The sequence below is a fragment of the Lissotriton vulgaris genome, chromosome 3_1, assembly GCF_964263255.1.
Source record: "Lissotriton vulgaris chromosome 3_1, aLisVul1.2, whole genome shotgun sequence".
Lineage (NCBI taxonomy): Eukaryota > Metazoa > Chordata > Amphibia > Caudata > Salamandridae > Lissotriton > Lissotriton vulgaris.
This window is the reverse complement of record NC_141689.1, coordinates 9815337-9838056: the sequence shown is the minus strand read 5'-3', so window position 1 is coordinate 9838056 and position 22720 is coordinate 9815337. Positions and strand designations below refer to the sequence as shown.

General features: G+C 49.4%; 1 protein-coding gene across 1 annotated transcript; it reads left to right on the top strand.

Moving 5' to 3' along the window:
* The first annotated feature begins 10131 nt into the window (after positions 1-10131).
* LOC147725814 (uncharacterized) lies at positions 10132-13186 on the top strand. Its single transcript, XM_086962789.1, has 2 exons — positions 10132-10714; positions 12912-13186. Exons 1-2 carry the CDS (start codon positions 10132-10134, stop codon positions 13184-13186), a joined length of 858 nt encoding a protein of 285 aa, XP_086818915.1.
* The last annotated feature ends 9534 nt before the right edge of the window (positions 13187-22720 follow it).

Below are 22720 nucleotides of genomic sequence, written 5' to 3'. Positions count from 1 at the left end.
GATCAGGTATCCGCTATATAACACTGTCAATGAATGAATGAATAAATGGGTTAAGTCAGTGAATGAGTCTTCATACACGTTCTCTGTTGCTCCTCTTTGCGCTCATCCATCCATTCATCTGTCTGCTGAATCAACCTCTTACGCAATTGAAATAAAACACACGCAAACTCAACAACGTATGAAAGATAAATTAAAAGCATCCCAGTGGAAAGAAGAGAACAAGCTGCTGCCTAAACATCGCGGGCGATGCTTGCAAAAATGAAAATAATAATAATAATAATAATAATAAAGGGGATCTTATCATGCGCGGACTTAGCCCAATGGGCATCAAGGCGCCTAATTCCAAATACAGCTCATAACAGAGGAACTCTGCAGCTCAACCTGTATAGGCTCTAGAGAAACACCATGTTTTTAGGGCCTTTTTGAACAGCGCCAGAGAGGATAGCGTCTTAATCTCCGTCGGCAGGATGTTCCAAAGCTGTGGAGCAGCGACGGAGAAGGCCCTAGCTCCCCATCTGGAGAGCTTAAAACGGGGGACGGCAAGTTGGAGTTGTCCAGAAGAGCGTAAACACCTTGGAGGGTGATAGCGGGTAAGCAGGGAGCTGATAGCGCCTTTAGGTCCATCCTCGAGAGCTCTGTAGGTCAGACACAGAATTTTAAAATAAATTCTGTGCTGGATAGGCAGCCAGTGAAGGTCTCTCCTCGCAGCAGTAGCAGAGGAAGACCTGGGAAGATCCAGGACAAAACGTGCAGCAGCGTTCTGCACTACTTGCAGTCGATGTATAAGGCCCTTGTTGGCTTCCATGTAGAGAGAGTTACAGTAATCCAACCTGGAACCAACAACGACTGCAATCTGCTTACGTGCTTGAGGAGACAAGTAGCTGCGAATTCTGTTGAGTGTCCTGATCACGCCCCAGCAGGTCGAGACAGTCCGATTCACCTGTAGAGACATCGAGAGTGATGTATCGAACACCACACCCAGATTTTTGGCGGATTGAGCGGGAGTGGGGCAAGTACCAAGAGAGGAAGGCCACCACTCACTCGACCAGATATCTTGGTCCTTCCCAAAGACCAAAACCTCAGTCTTGTCGCCATTTAGCTTCAGGGAGTTGGTAACCTAACAGACGGTGTCCGTCTAGCAGGGACTATAGTCTGTTGTTGCCTTAAACTTCCATCACGGCCACTGTGTTTGGATCCAGTCGTTGGCCACCTTGGAACAGTAAAATAATGAAACTATACATGCCGCATGGCTTAGAGGAAGTAACCACGGTGGATGCACAGGGCAGATAAAGTGAGTGACAGGCAAGCGGCCCATTAGCACTGCCAGGGGAGTCGTAGTATGTTAAGAACAATAACAAGCATTGGCCATGCCAATTGGTTTCGCCATATTCGTGTATTATGAAAATATGTCCTCGGTGCAGAGTTGGAAAAGCAATCCAATGACACATGCGTGGCTCAGACAGGGCGGGAGGGGAACCCTTGCCAACTTGTAGTTGCCTCGTCATCTGACTCGGGCCTCAGAGAGGGTGAGGGCAGAGCCATGGAGACGCACCAAGGCAGCTCAGCAGTGGGCACCTTTGGGGTACCTGTGCCCAGCAGCAGAGCGGATCCTGCAGAGGTCACATTCCGCATCAGGAACGATGTTGGTCTGTTTACTACCCAGGGCATCACTCCCTGTGACAGCATCCAGTTTAAATTAATATTCTGCGTCTTGGATTCGAGGGATACCATCAGCACTTAGCTTTATCCGGTCTAATGCACTGACTGCTACACTCTTGGCTTGTCACTGGTGGCTCGCAATTTGAACACGTTCCAGGCAAGTAGAGCAAGGCTTGGCCGAGGGCCCCAACAAAGTATCTGTGAGCACCTCATTAAAGGAAATTAGGTGTTCGTATTTGTCCGGGCTGACGCCCTGCCATTAAAATATATATATTTTTAAAATTATGTTTTAATATTTATTTCTTAAATTTCACTGAACATAAATAAAAACCAACAATAATTGTGCCATGAATTCATAATGTGTACACTGCATCCAGTTACCCAAACCCCACAGCTCACACAAAGCAGTAGATAAAGAAAAGAAATCCTAACCCACAGAAGAAAGACATCGATAGACTGAACAGTGGAGCACAAGCACCAGGGAGACAAGAAATGAGCAGGGTGACATCCTCCATGCAAGCGAAGAATACAATAGCAGAGGCACAGTATTTCCCACGGGGCATCACAGAATGTCATCGGGGGGTTGGCGTTGTCAGGAGGATCCGCAGCTAGAGCAGGGGAGGATGCGCGGGCGTACTGCCCTTACTTCTGTAATGATGGGCTGGAGAACAGAGTAAACCTGCCCTTAGTGTCATAAGCCTTTGTATTGACCGTGGTATTTGCTGAAGAGGTGTATGACGTCATGTTATTGCTCTCAGCTCCCGGCCTTTCGAATAAGAAAATGCTGATCATTACAGTGCGTACATTACTTGGGGGCCTACTATGCCAGCTCCTTTGAACTCTGAGTATGTTCCTGCCTTCCCAATTATAAGGCGCCCTGATCAGTAGCCCCTCTCCTGACCCCCTGATCCTCCCTAGCGCTTGAAAATGTACCATGTGTCCACCCTGTCGCCGAGTACCCCTTATCATGGCCGTCGATCCCGTTCACTCGCCTCACCACTTTCAAATGTCACTAGCCGCCACTCTTCAGCCCGCTCCGCCTGCCTGGCATCTGCTAATGTCTGGCCTGATAGTGTTTCATGTGACCGGCTACGGAGTTATTTTGTAACTTCTTGGCGCCATAGCCTCCCCATGTGCCAATGTTCCGAAGGGAGCTATCTACTTTACACCTCCTTTAGTGACCTGTAAGGGCGGACAACCCTGTCCATGGAAAATTACCCAAGTTGTGAATTTTTTGCTGTTTTTTGTACACCGTCCATTCGGGTGTAGCAGTGATTTATTTTATTTATTTATTTTGCCTAGCCACATACGTTGTTACCTGCGAACGATATTTTATTGCCCTAGCCAGTGAGCAATATCATCTCCCCGTGCCTTTATCCCCTTGTCCCTTTACATTTCACTTGTAGTTGTGTGACCTGTGTTCCCACTATCTTTTGGCAGCTTGCTCCCATTTATTATAATAACCACGTAGCTGGTGTTATCCTTTTTATCCAGTTTTCGCATGCTAAGCAATTTGTTTCTCCGCGACAGAAAGTGGTTTATTGTCAATACCCATGTTCTGGGGGACCCTGTGTTACCCCCTTGACTTTAATGCTTTTCCCCAAATGGCCACCATCACGTTCTATTTTGAATAATTAGGACTGACAATGGTCAACTTGTAAATGAGTCTCGAAAGAATATTGTTGGACATTCTTGGTATATATCCACCGAGGGAGACCGTGCCGGGTCGTGCGCGGGTGGCGATCCCTGGGACAACTAGGCCGCCGTTGGGTGGTAGAGAGTGGGACTCGGAGGATCTCTTTCTGTCACTTTCACCTGCGACCCTTAGAAGGGGCTCGTGCTCACGGGCTGCCTGGCCCTCCTCTCCACTGAACAGGGGTGGAACAGGAGAGGGGGGGCGGAGATGCCCCTTGGTTCAGCCTCCCACTCCCCAGGGGGAGGGGGATAGTGGCTGGACCGGGGGTCTCAGTGGAGGCAGAGCCCGAGCACCAACTCACAACAACAATCTCCAAGGTTAACACCAATTTCAATTTTAGGTCAGCCACAAAAGGGGATTGAGCCAGGACGCGTCGGAGCATGATAGGAGACGAGGGACTGTTTCACAGTGGTGCACTGGAGCTAGCAGCAAACGAAGAGGCTGGACCTAGCGGGGTGTTCTCGGGACTGGAGTACCGTGGCGGCCAGGATGCGCAGCAGCTGTGGGCCAGCTTTTCAGCAACGGCAAAGGCAAAGAATTGGGAAGATTGGGAGCTGGCAATGGCTCAAATGCAATCACCTGCCCCTGAAGGTGGTGGACCATGGAAGGACGTGGATGAGTGGCAAGGGGACGGTTTTCCTATTATTGCCATACCTATGCAGCGACACGTGGGGAAAAGTGGGGTATAGAAAAGAAGGCGAGGAGGCGGGGCGGCTCCGTCGCAGGAGCCAACAAGCATTTACAATGCAATGGTTTTGCCTTTGTTAAAGTTTGAGCTATTGGCAAAGCTTGTGACCATTTTTTTTAACATAAATAAATGGCATTGTTATTTGCAATGCCACTAGCTTTATCTTTCGCAAATGTCCCCCAACACATACCCACACAGAGCCCCCCCACACACTGCGAGCCCCACCACACACTGCGAGCCCCCCACACACACTGCGAGCTCCCTCCACACACTGTGAGCCTCCCCTATACACTGCGAGCCACCCCCTACACAGAGAGCCCGCACACACCGAGAGCCTCTTCCACACACTGAAAGCCCCTCCCCTACACACTGAAAGCCCCCCCCCACACACAGAGCCCCCCGCCCACACACAGAGACACCATAAAAATGCACTTTCTAGAGTTCTGCAAATAATAAAACGTTAGAATGAAGTGTCACATCTGTTGTTGGTGGATCCTGCGATAAGTCCTACCATTAATTAAAAGGACACGTTGTATTACTTTCTTAAATATAGTATAATTGGTCTAAGTACAGATGATTTAGTAAAAAGGGATGGACTCAAATTCTTGAATCAATATTGAATCAGTCGATTCCGCAGGTTTCCATTCCATTGTTTTGATTTTGCCTGCGACGGTATAAGACGGTAGCGCGAGAGATCAACTTGTGTGGAAAAGAGCATATGTGCATTTTTACTCAACACCTCTAGTAACTCTACATTTGTTGACTATAATGCCATTTGTGAAAAACTTAAGTGTCTCTTAGAATCTAGCTTTCAGCCAGTATTACAGATTCCTAATTGAACGCTCCAAGCATCAGCTCAACGGGTGCATTAGACTGTCAACCCCAACTTTCATTCAGTTGTCCCACGCATACTCTTCCCCACTCATGCTGTAGCCCCTAATGCCCTTTGTCTGAAGCTGAGGCGGCAGGTGGGATAGGTCGGTGTGCCCAACTCCCCTTGAATAGGAGGGGACTTGGAAATAAATGAGTCTTCAGCTCACCCTCATAAATCTGAGGTGCTTCCTGTAATGAATTTGGCCATGCAGCGTGTCCATGTGTTGTAATCCTGAGAATTGTTCTTCAAATCAGTCAGCGGGGGCCTTGCGGGTGGCTAACATCAAGAAGGCTTTAGGTCTAAAACGTACACTTTTTGAGACGTATAGTGTGAGTGCTGGAGCTGTACAGCTAGTTATTGCATTCTTATGCACCGATGTGACATCACGGTACGTTTCTTATTTAAGATCTTGACACAGCATGTAAGGACCTTAAGCACAGAGCGGCAGAACGCTTAACAAGTGAACAAACAAAAATATCTCATAAGAACAGGAGTTAAGTCTCTAGAAAGGTTGTATCTTTGTAGTGCAGCCAGAGAAAGACCAGATCCAATAGCAGAGCAAGGAGATGAGATGTGTACGCATACAAATGTGTTGTGCGCGGCTGCGTTTACTCAAGGAAGCTGCTGAATGTATTGTTTGACTGGGATTAAACTCTTTCCAGGCACAATCAACATACTGTGGATGCACAAACATTTGAGTAGTAGTGTCTGTCGGGTTGTGTGACGCATAATCTGCAGCCCGTCTCTTTAAGACTGTACGAGCGAAGAGCGGAGACAGCTAGGGCATAGTTTTGATAATTAGTGTTTACCGAGTCCCAAATCGTGCCATACCCACACTTACCTACGCTTTGCTTTTTTCATTTTCAACTAAATGTTCCTTACATTATTCTTGTAGAAGTTACTTTATCTGGTCCCATAAATCCCAAAGTTTACAATTCATTTAGCGTATCCTTTATAGAAAACCCTCACTTCCTGTATAAGTCTATTGCAATCTGTCACAATTAAATCATCATTGGTACCTGGAGAAAATATATATATAAATTTCCGCGCTGCAAATAAAGATACAAATTTCAGCCTAGCAGCTAGATATATCTATATATAAACTGCGTTTTGCCTTATTCTATTTTAATGAGATGTGTTTTCATTTGATGGCTGCAAAGTTGAAAGGGCCCGTATTTTTTTGCATCTGGGAGCCTTGTATTGTAGGTATTGTGGGGAGGAACGGTAGTCCTCAAAGTGACCACAACCCTCTTTTGGCCACCATAGCAGTATCCTAGGTCTTTAATAGTAATTATTTAAGTGGGGCTACCTACCTTTACCCTTTCAACAAAAAGTTAATGCGTCCAGGCTCAGCCTCTATCGGCCCAATAAAGAGTTAAAATGACAAAACGGCATGGGGTCTTCTCTTACCCACAGGTGAGCTGGAAGTCAGTCGGAGTCTGAAACCCGGGAGGGTCCATGCGGCCTCGAGAACAAACACCGACGACGGCCGGAGCAGGAAGGCGGGCATCAGGAAACAAGCGGGAGGGGGCGGGAAAGGGGGAGGAGAGACGCTGACGACGTCAGACGACGGCCGGAGCAGGAAGGCGGGCATCAGGAAACAAGCGAGAGGGGGCGGGAAAGGGGGAGGAGAGACGCTGACGACGGCCGGAGCAGGAAGGCGGGTGCCGGCAATGCCGGAACAGATTCGGGGGCGTTCCCGGCTTTTGGCTAACGTCGCGTGACGTAGCCAAAAGCCAAAAATTCTCGGGAACGCCCCCGAATCTGGTCCGGCATTGACGGACAGGCCAGTCTTCCAATGGCTAGCCTCCATTTATGGAGCTAGCCAATGAAAGACGGAGGCCGTTCCTGTCTCCCGTATAGAGCTCAAGAGGTTTTCGCCTGCGCGAAAAAGATGCGCAGAGCGCATCTTTTCGCCAGGCAAAACCTAAAAAGGCAAGGATGCCTACAGAGGACATAACAAAGGCAATAATGGGGGAGGACTCACAGGCAGCAGCAATTTTGCGGCCACTTGCGCCAAATAGGCATTTGGGAGAGGACAAAGAACTCAAGTAAAGAAGGAGCACTAACAATGGAAAGTGGTTCCGTAGGTGAGTTGTCGGAAATCATTAAAAAAAGCTTTCACTAATTGGCATGAGCGCAGGGCCAAAAACAATGGGGAGGTGGTTGTGGTTGAGGAGGGGATAACGGCGGGCAGAGCATGGGATGGGTCCCCAGTACAAGTCTGGGAGGAGGGGGGCTGGGGGGGAGGGAACATGGGGGTGAAGGGGGGGGGGGGGGGGGGCGGGAAAGAAAGTGTCGGCTCAGTCTGTTAAAAGCAGCACCAGTACAAAGGGAAAAGGTCTCGTGTCAAATGCATCGCAAGAAATAAACACACTGTCAAATAAGGTAGGGTTAGGGGGGCCGAACGGGACACGGTGAGAAGCATGGCATATCCCACTGGAGGTTAAGGAGAAAGTTTGGAAGAGGGAATTCATTGATATTTTCACTCAATTGGAGCATGTGCGCAGGGGGGTGGACACGTTACGGGTATCTGGGCCCAGCGAGAGCAAGGATAGGAAGAGGATCAGGCCCGAGGAGAAAATTAACAACTGGTTGGACGCTTTTGCATTATTGACGGCCATAATGTTAGAGAAGTTTCCGGAGAAAGGTCCAGCATTGAGTAGATACAACCGAGCTATCCTGGACAGGTTCAGGCGCCATGGAGGCATGGGGTGGTTGCAATTTGATCTGTACTCCTGCCAACGCATGGAGGAGTCACCCTCTATGTCGTGGGATCAGAGAGAGGCGAATGAATGGATGGAACAGATGGGGTCTAAAGCAGGTTACGGGTTAGGGTTAGTGGGGGCAGGGGGGCAGCAGTGGATAGCACCACCAACAGGACAGGGTTGGCAGGCAAACAACACGCAGGCACATTCCTTGGCGAATGCTCAATACGGATTGGGTCAACAGTGACAAGCTTCCTACAGCAGCAAGTGGGACAGGTGCAAGTTCAACGCGAGATCAACCATGCGGGGAATGGAACAACGGAGGGGTCCCAGCATCCAGGTGCTGGAATGGGGCCCTGTCAACAGTCCTCTCTGGGTGGCGGGTGGCAGCAACATACGTGGACGGGTCCCATGCAGCCACAGGCAAGTGGAGAACAAATGCTGCAACAGCAATTGGGGTCGGGAGGACCACAGTTCACACAGGTGGGGCCTAGCCAGCAGGCAGGCACAGGTTTTCCAATTTCCACCATGCAGCCTGGGGGGCAGCTACCACAGGGCAACAATGGGCTAACAAATGGGCAATTCAACGGGGGCAGGGGTCGCAACCCTTAACGGCGGTGGGGTTCCCAGCTGGCGTGGGGCAGATAACAGCAGGGCAGCAAGGGGGACACGGTCAGGGCGGCATGGTTACAACACAAAGTTCCCCAGCGTCAGTGCTAGGCCAGGGGTAGAGCATGGGGAGGCACCAGCAGCCGCTCCAGGAGCAGCAGCAGGCATTTCGAGCGCCTAAGGTGGCGGACGGGTTCAAGCAGCTGCTGCAGCGTAAACAGAGGGATAATACCTGCCGCCTGTTCAATGCAGGCAATTGCATCTGTGGGCTGCAATGCAGATTTCGGCATGGGTGCTCCCAGTGTAGCGGGGACCATCCCGCTTAGGCGTGCAAAGCCCTCGTTAGAATGGCACCTGGTGCCACGTTCATGGGTCAGCCATAGACTGGGCCTGATAACAAAAGGCCCATCCCCAATAAACTTTGAATTGTGAGCAACACTTTTGAATGATTACCCGAAGGAAGAGGAGAGGGAACTATTTTTTGGGGGTTTCAAAGAAGGGTTTAAAATACCTTACCGCGGTCCTTTAGCAGGCAGGTCATGTAGGAACCTTCGCTCAGCGGAGGAACTTCCAGAAATAGTTGCGGAAAAGATACAAAAGGAGCTGCAGCTTGGGAGGATAGCGGGCCCATTTGACAACACCCCTTTAAGCAACTTTATTATTTCTCCGCTAGGTATTGTTCCAAAAAAGGAGGCAGGCAAATACCGAATGATCCACCACCTCTCTTATCCCAGAGGCAACTCAGTAAATGACTGGCTAGGCCGGGATATTTGTACAGTCCCCTATGCAACATTTGATGAAGCCATCGAGCTAGTCAGGCAGGCGGGGACAGGAGCCCTGATGGCAAAGCTGATGTAGAAGCAGCTTTCAGGCTGTTACCAGTGCATCCCGACAGCTTTCATTTGCTGGGGTTTCAGTTCAGAGATAAGCTGTACTATGGCATGTGTATGCCCATGGGTTGTTCCGTTTCCTGCTCTTATTAGTGGGCAACGAACAAGGTCCAGCCAGTGGGCGGCAAGCTTCATTATCTGGATGGCTTCTTGTTTGTAGGCGAGGCTAACTCCCCCGAGTGTGCCCAGGCATTGACGGCCTTCACGGTTGTGTCACAGGGCTTGGGAGTTCCATTGGCAGCAGAAAAAACAGAAGGCCCCACAACTAAGTTGACTTTTTTAGGGATAGAGTTGGACTCAGAGGATGGGGAGTCACGCCTCCCGGTGGAGAAAATACAGGACTTTGCAGCGGCTATTAAAACGGTATTGGCAAAAGAGAAGTCAACTTTAAAAGACATCCAGGAGTTAATGGGCAAGCTCAATTTTGCATCCAGGGTCATTCAGGTGGGGAGAGTTTTTTCTAGAAGGCTGGCAGGGGCTACAGCAGGCATTAGTCAGAAACATCACTTTGTCAGGTTGAAGAAGGGGCTGAAGCAAGACTTGCAGATGTGGTTGTCTTTTCTCCAAGGGTTCAATGGGGTTAGAATATGGCAGTCACTATGGACTGCTGATGAGAGGTCGCAACTGTACACAGATGCCTCCAGGCAAGGCGGTTTTAGTGCAATATTGTGTTCCGCATGGTGTGCCAAAGGGTGGCCATCTGCCTGGCGACGAGGTGGCCTCACCAACAATATCACAGCGATAGAACTCTTTCCTATTCTGGTGGCATTGTCAATCTGGTCGGACACCTTGGCTGACAAGAGTTTGGTCGTCCAGTCGGACAACATGGCAGCCGTCCGTAAAAATAATCAAGCGGCGGCGTGTCCCATAGTATTAGGCTTATTACGGAATTTGGTGAGCTGGTGTCTCCAGTATAATATCCAAATAACAGCCAAGCTTGTGCCAGGGGTTCAGAACAAGGCAGCTGATACTCGTTCTCGCTTGCAGTGCGAAAGATTCCGGGCAGAATGGCCAGAGGCGCAGCAGGAAATGACGCCCTTCAAAGAGGAATATTGGAGACTGATGCATTAGAAGGTCAACTACAGAATATGGCTGAAGAGGCGCTAGCGGTGGGGACAAGGCACCGGTATCGACGTTGTGTGGACACTTATCGGAACTTTACAGCGGAGGCTTCCGAGCTTCCAAACAATGTTCAGCAGCTGGGGATGCGGGTCAAACAGTTTGTGGTGTGGGTCAGGGGGGCCGGCAAATCTAGGTCATGGGTTGGAGAGCACCCAGCAGCAATAGCATACCATTCAAAGCTGAAGGGTTTTGACGATCCTACTAAAGGTTTTGTTCTAAGGGCAGCCTTGAAAGGGTGGGCAATAGGGGAAGGTAAAAAGCAGGATCACAGGTCCCCAATTGATTTTAAGACACTGATGATTCTAATGGACCACCTCCCTTTGGTGTGCTACTCGGAGTTTGAAAATTCGCTGTTTAGAGTAACATTTTCCCTGGCCTTCTTCGGGGCATTTCGCATTAGCGAACTAGTAGCCAGGGCAAAAGGGGATAAAAGCAGCAGGGCCCTGTTGGTGATGGACATGTCACTAGGCACACATCAGGCACACATCACCCCCCGGCTCCCTGGTTTAATGACCAGCTAAAAATAGCTAAATTTGGCTGCAAACATCTTAAGCGGAAGTGGCGCTCCAATTATGACCCCCACGCCAAACTAGAATATAAAGCTGCGTTATCCAGCTATCATGCCCTCTGTAAAAATGCTAGAACGGAATATGTGAATCTCTCTATTCTCAATGCTCAGAACCGCCCCAAAGCTCTGTTTAAGGTGGTTCAAGAACTCTCGGGTCCCACTAAGCAACCCAAGGCACCCTGCTTAGATGAGACGCAATGTGATGCCTTAGCCGATTTCTTTATCTCAAAAATTGAAAACATTTACTCTGACTTTGGCTCCATTATCCCAGCTGTTTCTACTACTTCCCCTCCCTCGTCTAATTCCCAATCCCCAGAACCAGATTTTTGCATATTAGAATCCGGAATTGCCGCTTGGACTCCCTTGACCCCACTCACTTTACGCAATATTATTAGTACCATTAAATCTGGTTCCCCTCTAGATCCTATCCCCCCTCAAATTTTGTCCACCCTTGATTCCCCTTCACTCAATCTCATTCTGGAGTTACTTAATACCTCACTTAGGGAGGCTAAGGTTCCCCAATCATGGAAACATGCGATGGTTGTACCACTGCTAAAAAAAGTTAATGCTGATCCGAACAATCTGGCTAACTTTCGTCCCATCTCCCTTCTTTCAGTTTTCTCAAAAATCTTGGAGAAGCACATTAATCAACAACTTACTAAATATATCGAAGCCCACACTATTTTACATCCTTCTCAGTCGGGTTTTCGCTCAGGCTTCTCCACTGAATCTACACTATTGGGAGTCTCGGAAACTATTAGGCATCTGGTGGATAGAGGGGAAACCGTGGCACTTATCCTGCTGGATTTAAGTGCCGCATTTGACACGGTTTCCCACTCTATCCTTATTAACACTCTCAGATCTATTGGCATCTCCCATCGTGCCTTAGAATGGCTTACGAGTTTCCTGAGCAATAGGACGTTCCAAGTTTTTTCAGCCTCATCAGCATCCAAAACCCATACATCAGCATACGGGGTTCCGCAGGGTTCCATCTTAAGCCCCCTTCTCTTCAATCTGTACATGAGACCTTTGGCTACGATTGCGGAGCAAGCGGGGCTCTCCATCTACTCGTATGCTGATGATACTCAGTTAATCTTTTCATTATCCACCAGCCACACATCCCTCCCTTCTTCCCTACGTCTCGGGCTTAGTAAAATCTCTGCTTGGATGTATGAGAATAAATTAAAACTGAATGGAGGGAAAACGGAGCTTCTTTGTTTGGTACTAATTGTGATCTATGGGGGCCCTCTCACTGGCCTGACCAAATGGGCACCCCACCCTTGCCCTCCAGAACTGCTCGAAATTTGGGCATCATTTTTGATGACCAATTATCAATGAGGGACCATGTTGTGAAAGTCTGAGCCACGTGTACGTCATTCTCAAGTGGTTAAAGAAAATCATCTGGATGCTCCCTCTTGACACCCAGAAAACCGTAGTCCAGGCACTAATCACCTCCCGCCTGAACTATGGGAATGTTCTCTTTCTGGGTGCCGGCAAGGAGATTGTCCGGAAATTGCAGACTGTTCAAAACATGGCAGCTCACCTTCTTGGCAAACTCCCTAACAGGTCTTCCATCTCCCCCTTTCTACGTAGCCTTCATTGGCTCCATATTGAGAGCCGGGTTAAGTTTAAGGCTCTGTGTTTTATACACAGAATCATTGCGGGCAACGCCCCACAATACCTTAAATCTTATATTCTTTCTTATGTTCCTTCCTGTACTCTTAGATCATCCTCCCAATTCAAGCTTCTAATTCCAAGGATTAAGAGAGCAAGAATGGGAGGTCGCTCCTTTTCCTTCTTGGGTCCATCCCTGTGGAACTCCCTTCCTCTCGGTCTTCGGACTGAGCCCAACTATCTGAAGTTCCGCAGGGACCTGAAGACATGGCTGTTCAACCAGTAATCTGTTGCAATTTCATACCTTTGTTGGTCAGCGCCGGGAAACCTTTGGGTAGCTGTGCGCTTAATAAAATTAATAATAATAATAATAATCCCTACGGGTGCGACGCTCTAAGACAGATCAAGTGGGAAGGGGACAGTTCATTACACTGAATAGGATGGAAGGGCACAGCTCGTATTGCCCAGTTACGCTCTTGGCAGGGTACATCCAGGAACGGGAAGGTGTTAATGGCGCCAACTACCTTCTCACCCACAAAGATGGGTCCCCGGTAACACTTTATCAGTTTAAAAGGGTGTTAGCAGCAATGGTCAAAATAGATGGCCTCCAAGGGTGTCACTACACTACACATTCCTTCCGGCTTGGGGCAGCCACCACAGCCTTCCAGGAGGGCATGTCGGCTAATGCTATAAAACAAATAGGAAGATGGGAATCAGATTGGTTTCGGGTGTACATTCGCCCAACATCCGACGGGTAGAGGATTGGAGAAGACATGGGTTGCAGCGATTCAGTTTTTGGGGTCTTGACTAAATTTATGTACAGCAATTTACAAGTATAATGAAAGGCTGATGGAAGACTGATACCCAAAATTTCTGTGCTTCTCTACTCCACAGAATACAAAACAGTGTGGGTCATCGGGCACTCTTACGTGTCGATGGCCGCTAAGAGAACCCACAGCTTTGGGTGCAATACAACGTTCCCGTTTCAACGCACAAGGGTACGATGGTTTGGAAAGCCAGGGTTGCACTGGAGAGAATTGGGGAGCGTCATTGAAGACTTCCGCACCTGTGCGAAGGACCCGAGTGTTTTAGTAATTCACCTAGGGGGAAATGACCTTCCAGTGATGGGGCGGGAGGAACTACTTCACATGTTAAAGAAGGATCTCACCAATTTAGCCGAGAGCATGGACACCACGGAAGATGTATGGTCCGAAATAATTCCTAGAAGGGTGTGGGCTGGTGCATGATCCCAAGAATGGGGCTGCAGTAATGGCATGGGGGGGCCTCTCTGGCAGCGATAGCTCCCAGCGAGGCATGGCGGTACTTACAAAGCGATCCAAGAGGAATAAGAAAAAGCAGGTTGCAAAGCGCGCACAAACCGCAAACGGGGCAGTCAGGACCCAGGGGGTCACTGGCAAGCTCCCCGAGCCCCCCTGGGTTCAGGTGAACCGGAAGTAAACAATTAATTATGCAACAGAGGGCAGAGCCTGTGGCATGGAGGAAGTTGGTTACCGGGTCACCTCGCAGAGATGGGTGGGGGAACAGTCAACCAGGTTTGACGGGCGGGAAGCACATCGGCTTGCCCAGGTAACAAAGAGGGTACACACCGGAAGGGAAAAGGAACCGGGCGGGGTGGAAACAAACGCTTACCAGAAGGAAATGTGTGGACACTGGAAGTGAAAGGTCACCAGGCCGGGTGGGAACCCGACGGTTACCCAGGAGTGAGTGGGCACCTGAAGCAAAAGGGTCATCCAGTTGGGTTGAAGCAGACGCTTACCCAAGGAGTGCGTGGCAACCGCAAGTAAAAGGTTACACGGTCGGGCTGGAAGCAGAAGCGTGCCCGGAGAGAAAGGAAAGGGTGCGTCCACAGGTGATGGCTTACCTGGGCAAAGATAGCTGCACTGAATGTAGGGCACAGTGCAGAGCAATGGGGGTTAAGGACGGTGATAGGTCACCTTGACAAAGAGAGCTGTACTGAAGGTAGGGCACAGTGCAGAGCGGATGGGGTAAGGACACAGGCTTGCCGGACAAACAATTATGGTGCGTAAAGGATCGCTTGTAAGTGGTAATGCCTAATAAACTGCGGCCTCAATTCTTCCATGAAAAGGAAATTTGTGTGGTCGGGTGATGCGACCATGTGGGGGTGCCTCTGCTGTGCGTGCGGGGTGGGGTTGTTGTAACCTGGTCCTGCAGGGGGCTTGCGGCTGGAAGGAGAAAGGAGAACGGGGGAAAGGACATTGCCTAACTGGTGTTGTATATCCCTTTTTAACCCTATAACACTCCGCACCACATGTTGGAGAGTAAACAGGGGTATACAACACCTGTTAGGCAATGTCCTTTCCCCCGTTCTCCGTTCTTTTGTGTATATGTTTTCCCTTTCTCTTCTCAGAGTACCCGACTCCTAGCCCCCCTAACAGCCAGTGTTCGAATCTCGCTCCCAGGGGTAGTCTTATCTGTCCGGCACTGACTTGGTGGAAGCCCCTGCTGCTCTCAGCGGGGGTGACACGGCTCAAGTAATGGTTGCCTGCCACTGCTGAGATCTGCTAGTCCAGGTCAGATCGGTGACTGCGCCGGCCAGCTGAAGGATTCATTGCCTCACGTATCTAGCAGTGAGTGTCAAGTCTGTTTCGTCGCTGAACTTCTTTCACTTGAACCCGGGCTAGAAAGGGCGGAGCGCACAGGGGCAGGAGCCCGTCTGCAGGAGTCTCCGTTGTAGTCAAAAGACATGTCCACCATGGGTGCAAAGGTACCGCGGATGTCGAGTCTGGGGTGCACAGGGATCAATGGGGCTTCTGCACATCACGCCCCAAGGGCAGCGCGGATGTCGAGTCTGGGGTGCACAGGGATCAATGGTGCTTCTGATCATGCCCCAGGGGCACCGCGGATGTCGAGTCAGGGGTGCACAGGGATCAATGGGGCTTCTGCACATCACGCCCCAAGGGCAGCGCGGATGTCGAGTCTGGGGTGCACAGGGATCAATGGTGCTTCTGATCATGCCCCAGGGGCACCGCGGATGTCGAGTCAGGGTTGCACAGGGATCAATGGGGCTTCTGCACATCACGCCCCAAGGGCAGCGCGGATGTCGAGTCTGGGGTGCACAGGGATCAATGGTGCTTCTGATCATGCCCCAGGGGCACCGCGGATGTCGAGTCAGGGGTGCACAGGGATCAATGGGGCTTCTGCACATCACGCCCCAAGGGCAGCGCTCCACCGCACAGCACAAGGACTCCAATTACATCAGGCACCCCCCCCCCCCCCCCCGCTATCCTCATTTCTCCTCGGCCTCAGGTTGAAGGGGCGGGGTGGGCTTCCGAGGAATGTGGAGGAGTGTGGAGGGTTGCAGTGCCAGGCACTCGTGAGCACTGCACCCACGGCTGGGCCCCGGGGCACTGGGGGTGAAGGGCTGTCCAGGGGGGCGCTATACAGGGAGCAATGCCTTCGGGTTGGTGGGGGAGGTTGATGGTTTAGGCGAAACCTGAAAAGAGGAGCAGCAAAGAAATGAAAGGCAAACGAGGAGAAAGCAAAAGGCCTGGACAACCAACACTGACACACAAGTGCACTCCTTTTCAGGCGGATGTGCACATGTGATTTGAAAATGCTGTCTCTGCAGGGAAAAAGAGGCAATGGACGGATGTCATGGATGGAAGCCATTACAGAGGAAGTCTGGCCCAAAGGCCTAAAATATATCTATGGATATACATGTCTAAATATTATTTAATGATGCTTTTATTACTAGATATTGCAAGACAGCTACGTCGGTCAGGACTTCCAGAGAAATTCTAGCAAGAATTATTACAATGCAAATATTCTACCACTAAGGTTTTTCAAATTGAGTAACCAACATCTAAATACTTCCCTGCAAAGGTAATCTGTGTGATTTAATGTCTCAAAATGCCTGACTACAGGCTTTAACATGGTGGGAAACCAATCCATTTGTGAGAAATTGGATTGTTGGTTGAGTGGGGAGTAAACCCGGCTCAAGGGATGTATGACTTAAACATACTTGCTTTTACAACAAATGCCTTTACTACCCAGGCAATACAATGAACACGTCATTACCATGCATTCCATTACAATGCAAGTTGTTACAATGACTTGCCTTAGGGAAGCGCTGGACTTTGGAAAGGTATATATTACTATTGCAACTCCAGTCTGAGCAACAGTAGGAAAATTGTTGGATTTCAAAACGTTCCCTAAAGCAAGTCGTCGTAACGGGTTGCGTGGTAATGGAATGCGTGGTAACAATGTGTTCATTGAAGTACCTGCGATGTAATGGCACTGCGTAGTTCTGTCTGCGTTGTAAACACTGTTTCCCTGCAACAGCCACAGTCCCTGTCTGTCACAGTGAGCCACTACATTAACCTGTGCTTAAGCCACTGCTTGGCACAAAAGAAGATCGGCTTAAGTTAGAGGCAATGTGTAGAGTATTTACACAGCACACAAGCATAAATAAATAAAGTGAAAACACAACACAAGAAAAATCCCACACCAACATAAAAAATAGAGTAAAATGTAATAAATTATTTGAGACCAAAATGACAAAAAAACAATTTCCAGCTATATGTAATTTTAAAGATGTAAGTGAAAAATAGTGCCTAGAAGAAGTAAGTGACAACTGTGGTTATCTGGTCCCATTGGACCAGGACAAAGTCACAAGTACAGGCCGACCGCAATGGATCGCGGGCCGGACACTGGGACCAAGTAAGGCCTGCTGAACAAAGTACCTTAAATCCTGGTATGCGGAGCATTGTCAAGTCCCGTGTCGAGGATGCATGATGGAGCGGTCGCTTCGAGGAGCTGTGTGGCTGCGATGCGGAGTTCGGTGTCATTGTTGAGGAGGGGCTTCTGATGCGAACTCCGGCATCAATGGTTCTGAAGTAGCTGCAGCATCCTCGATGCGATGACCAGCGTCATCGTCGAGGATACCGTCGACAAGGGGCTTGTGATACAAAGCCTGCATTGAGGATCGGTTCAGCCCACAGCCGTGCTGGCAGAACACCTACAGGCCAACTTCCAGGAGTCCAGGACTGGGGTGGCATCACTTGGAGGAAGGACTCAGAGCAGTCTGGGTTCAAGGGGGTTGGACCTTTTCTATATCTGAGGGTCTGAGCAGGAGGCCGTCTGGTGGGCCTGGGTTCAAGATGCAAGTCCAGTCCTGTTAACTCAGGCAACAGGGCAGTATACTAACAGACCTTGCAGAGCAGCACCGCAGTCCTGCGTCTTCCACAGGTCCAAAGGTGTAAAGAGCTGGATCTGAGGGTTCATATTAATGTCTGGTGCTCTCTCTGAAGTAGAAGAGGTTTCTAGAGGCTCCCACCCCCGAGGTGCTTGGAATTTCCTCTCTTTCCACCCTGGCCCCAGCCCAGTGACGGGGTCACAAAAGACTAGAATCAAACCCTATGTGAGTGTGCTCAGGCAGAGTCATTGTGATGTGAAGGTAACAACTCCTCCCCTCATCAAGTCCGAGATGGCCCATACAGCCAATACCTATTCCTCCTTTGTCTCACTGTCGGGTAGCAATACACAAAGACCAACACCAAGTCATGTGACCCAGGATACAGGCACCAAATGGTTAGGACAAGAAAATTCGACTTTCTAAAAGTGGCATTTTCAAAAGTGACTGAACTCTGACCTTCTCTTTAAAGGGCTTTAAATCACAATTCTTTAGATTCCAAACTCAACATTCCTATATGCTCCCAATTGAAAGTTATCACTTACTAAATGCAATAACTTAACCCAGTGTTATCCTATTGGGGAGGTAAGCCTTGTAGTAATAAAAACAGATTTAAGAGTTTTTTACTACCAGGACATGTAAATGTTAAAAGTACATGTCCAACTTTTTAAATATACTGCACCCTGTCCATGCCCTATGGTTTGTTCAGGGCCTACCCTAGGGGTGACTTGTATGTATGAAAAAGGAAGGTTTAGGCCTAGCAAGAGGTTTCTTTTGCCAGCTCAAAATGGGAGTTTGAAACCATACACACAGGCTCTGTAATGGTCGGCCCAAGAAATATTTTCAAGGCTACTTTGATGGGTGGCATAATAAGAGCTGCAGGCCTACTAGTAGCATTTAATTTATAGGTCCCGGGCACATGTAGTGCCACTCTAGTAGGGACTTATAAGTAAATTAAATGTGCCACTTGGGTGTAATCCAATGTTACCATGTTTAAAGGAGAGAGCAAAAGCACTTTAGCACTTTTTAGCCGTGGTAAAGTGCGCAGAGTCCTGAAAGCCAACAAAAACTGGTTCAGAAAACAGAAGGGTGAAGGCAAAAAGTTGGGGACGACCCTGCAGAGAGGGCCAAGTCCAGCTCCACCATTACAGGCCTATTGGCTTTAACACGTGAAATAGTAAATAAATCAGGCCTGCTGCTTTTGTCGTAACTTTGCATAATGAACAGCATAGTAAATCCCTTTTCCTAGTGAACTGATCCGGCCTACAGCTGTTAGCATCGGCTTACCACCATAACCACCTGAGGGCTACAATAATGAGCTTAACTGTTCCCACAGGCAAACAATCACAAGACTAAAAAATGTAAATAAGTATATAAAATTATAACTGGCAAAGCAAAATATTGGTCCCCCTCTCGAATATTTGCTTCCAAATGTCAGTGTGCAAGATGATCAAACTCCCCTCTGAATCACATGGCGTGCGGGGGGCTCCAAATCCAGAGGTGCACAAATATCCACTGTTCCTAGAAGCCGTATCTAGAGCGCGTGTAAAAGTGCCTCCGTTTCCTGCGTACCCATTTGTCACTCGTTACATTTTACCTTATCGATTGGTGCACGGTGGGTACACTGTGAACAGCTTCTACCAGCTGCAGCTTAAACTTTGGCTTTTGATATTGCGTGTTTATGGACTGCCGACAAACACTGTGGGCCTGGTTTACGGGCCCCTGTGCTTCGTGGCTTTTCATGGCTCTGTATTTATGGTGTGAGGCAACACCGAAAAAGTTGCGGCGTTGCCTCACACTATGATGGGGAGACGTGCCATGAGTATTACCGTGGGTGCGGCGTTGCCTCACACTATGATGTGGAGGCGTGCCATGGGTGTTACCGTGGTTGCGGCGTTGCCTCACACTATGATGGGGAGGCGTGCCATGGGTGTTACCGTGGTTGCGGCGTTGCCTCGCACTATGATGGGGAGGCGTGCCGTGGGTGTTGCCGTGGTCGCTGCGTTGCGCTGCACTATGATGGGGAGGCGTGCCATGGGTGTTACCGTGGTTGCGACGTTGTCTCGCACTATGATGGGGAGGCGTGCCGTGGGTGTTGCCGTGGTTGCGGCGTTGCCTCGCACTATGATGGGGAGGCATGCCGTGGGTGTTGCCGTGGTTGCAGCGTTGCCTCGCACTATGATGGGGAGGCGTGCCATGGGTGTTACCGTGGTTGCGGCGTTGCCTCACACTATGATGGGGAGGCGTGCCGTGGGTGTTGCCGTGGTTGCGGCGTTGCCTCGCACTATGATGGGGAGGCGTACCATGGGTTTTACCGTGGTTGCGGCGTTGCCTCGCACTATGATGCGGAGGCGTGCCGTGGGTGTTGCCTTGGTTGCGGCGTTGCCTCGCACTATGATGGGGAGGCGTGCCGCGGGTGTTACCGTGGTTGCGGCGTTGCCTCACACTATGATGGGGAGGCGTGCCGTGGGTGTTACCGTGGTTGCGGCGTTGCCTCGCACTATGATGGGGAGGCGTGCCGTGGGTGTTGCCTTGGTTGTGGCGTTGCCTCGCACTATGATGGGGAGGCGTGCAGTGGGTGTTACCGTGGTTGCGGCGTTGCCTCACACTATGATGGGGAGGCGCAACGAGGAGAAAGAACTTTCTTTCTCCTCGTTTTTTCCTCTTCCAATGCAACTGCATTCAGCAGCGCACATCGAATTAGGAAAAAGCCTCCATTGACTGCTTTTTGAGCAGGAAGGTGCCCCTTCTTGCACAACAACAATCATCCCTACAGCGCAGACACCCCTGCGCCATGGTGCAAAGCGGCCTGCGATGGCGCATGGCAGACAATTGTGCACCAGTGAAGGGAAGAGGGCAGGAGGGCACCCTATCTCATAGACATCCCTGCCCTGTCCTTTTGATGCAGGGCGGGGCCGCAGGAGGGCTTGCGGTGCTGCCCTAAGCCAAAAACCAGAAGGATGTGTCGGATGCAGCAGCATCAGAGGGACAAATGACAGATGAAATCTATCAGCTATTTCTATTTTTCCCTATTTCTCCAATATTTTTATTTCAAAAACTGCTTTTTGGGGGGGGGAAGTAGACCAGCCACAGAAATCACCCCTTGCTGAAATGGAGCTGTGAAGCTTTCCGAGATCACCCCGAGGCTTCGCACCTGTTTTCACCACAAACTGCAAGTAGGTTGAGACCACGAACAACAGGAAACCACTCTACTTGTTTCTGAAAGCTCGGAAGTTACTGATCTTAGCCCTGAAGCCTGTCGCTGATGACATTTTTAGAGAGAAAAAAATGCTTTCTTGCACAGCGCTTTTGCACTTAAAAAAAAAACTACATTTAGTGATACTGTAGATTTTTTTCTCAGTTCCCTCCAGGGACATCCATACGCCCTAGTTACCTTTAAACTCCTAAGGATGTGCACACAAGGGTGAATATTTGGCGGGATACCTTTTTGTGGAAAAAAGTTACAAATGTAAAAGAGTAAACTGCCCCAAACATCAAAAAAGGGCTCAACCCTGGGGTAAGGGGTTAATACAGAGGAATATCACCCCTCTCCCCCCGCTGAATGCCTATTGGCTTTAACATGTGCTCTTCACAATTAATAAGTCAAACCTACTGTCTTTATCATGACTTCAATATAAACAATCAGGCATAGGTTGAATGTTAAGTGATGTCAATAGAATGTATGTGTGTGTTGCCTTATTGGCTCAATACCAAACACATTAAATTGAAATAGTGACAGCTGCTGTCAAGCAGACCTGAAAATACTGCATTGTAGGGCTGTCATTGGGCAGCTATTCATGGCTCCACCCCATGTGACCCCTTCCTTTTACCCCAGTCTCTGGGTTCCCAGGGTGGGGGAGGAGTACATGAGATTCTGTCCTGTATTCATTCTCTCTGCCCAGGAATCTAGCCCTGTCTGCAAGGGTCTCAGGCAGGCATGTCCACCGCTTCCAACACACGCACATGTGCACCATCACACAATCATAGAACAGGACAGCCTAACAGCAGCATGAGAGCCGCACCGGGATTGGCCTGAACGGCTGATTTAACGCTCGCTCAGGTAGCCTGCAGTTTTTCTCCACCTGGATGTGCAAGACAGCTGGGTTGGGGAAATGTAATGGGTGATTGCCAGCTTGCCCGTCCTAAGACGGCCGGCGAAATCAACATGCTCACTTACAGTGTTCACTACTCCTCCTGCAGCTGAGCGACGCTTCTTCAGGAGGTCCCCGCCCCACCCTAAGGTTGGCGATAGAACACTTCCTATACAAGTGCCTGCTATCCCGCTTGGTACCGAACAGCACATCGTTGCTGGCTAAGGATCCCGCCACCGTGTGACGTAAGCGTGCCTATTACCTATTCCGGTACGGCACCCCCACCAATCTGTGTCTGTGGTCCCACGAACCACTTGAGGAGTACGGCGGACGCCTTCTCCACCCTGCCCCCACCCCGGGCAGGTGCCATCATCATTGTACTTCCGTGAACAACCAGAGCGGCGGTTATCTGTTCCTCGCCTCAATATCCTTCCACCCTCCGGAATCCTTGATACTCCTGCTATTGGCACCAAAATGCTCTAAACCAGGCAAATGTTATCTTCTAGTCCTGATGATGATCCGGTTTTACCTAATGAGCATGGGATCGAAACGTCGACATTTCTAAATAGTGCCACATATGTCCACTGTGTCTAACTATTGTGGTATCTATTTTGGTTGAACTTGCTGCCATTTTACCTCTAAATGCAAGTTGCCACAGCTCAAAGTCTTTTGCCCGTATTTGTAATTGTTTTTGTTCTTGTTTAATTGTTTGTATTGTTACCCCTTTCCCCCACACTTCCCGCTCATCTTAGGGTACAGGCTTGTGCCCCACTATTATTGTTTTTCAAAACAATTTTTGACTTTATTTTCCACATTGTATGAATAAATACTCCATGTCCGGCTGGACATTGGATTGATATAGTAACCCAACGCGGTCTATACTCTATCATTATTGTTTCTGTAGTAGGGGATCTCTGTGTATAGTCATAATCTAGTGAATAGTCCCGCCCATGTGCATGGACCCCGGAGCAATCAAAAATAATCTCTTAAAGTGTCGAAAAAATGCAGAACTGCACAGACACTTAAGA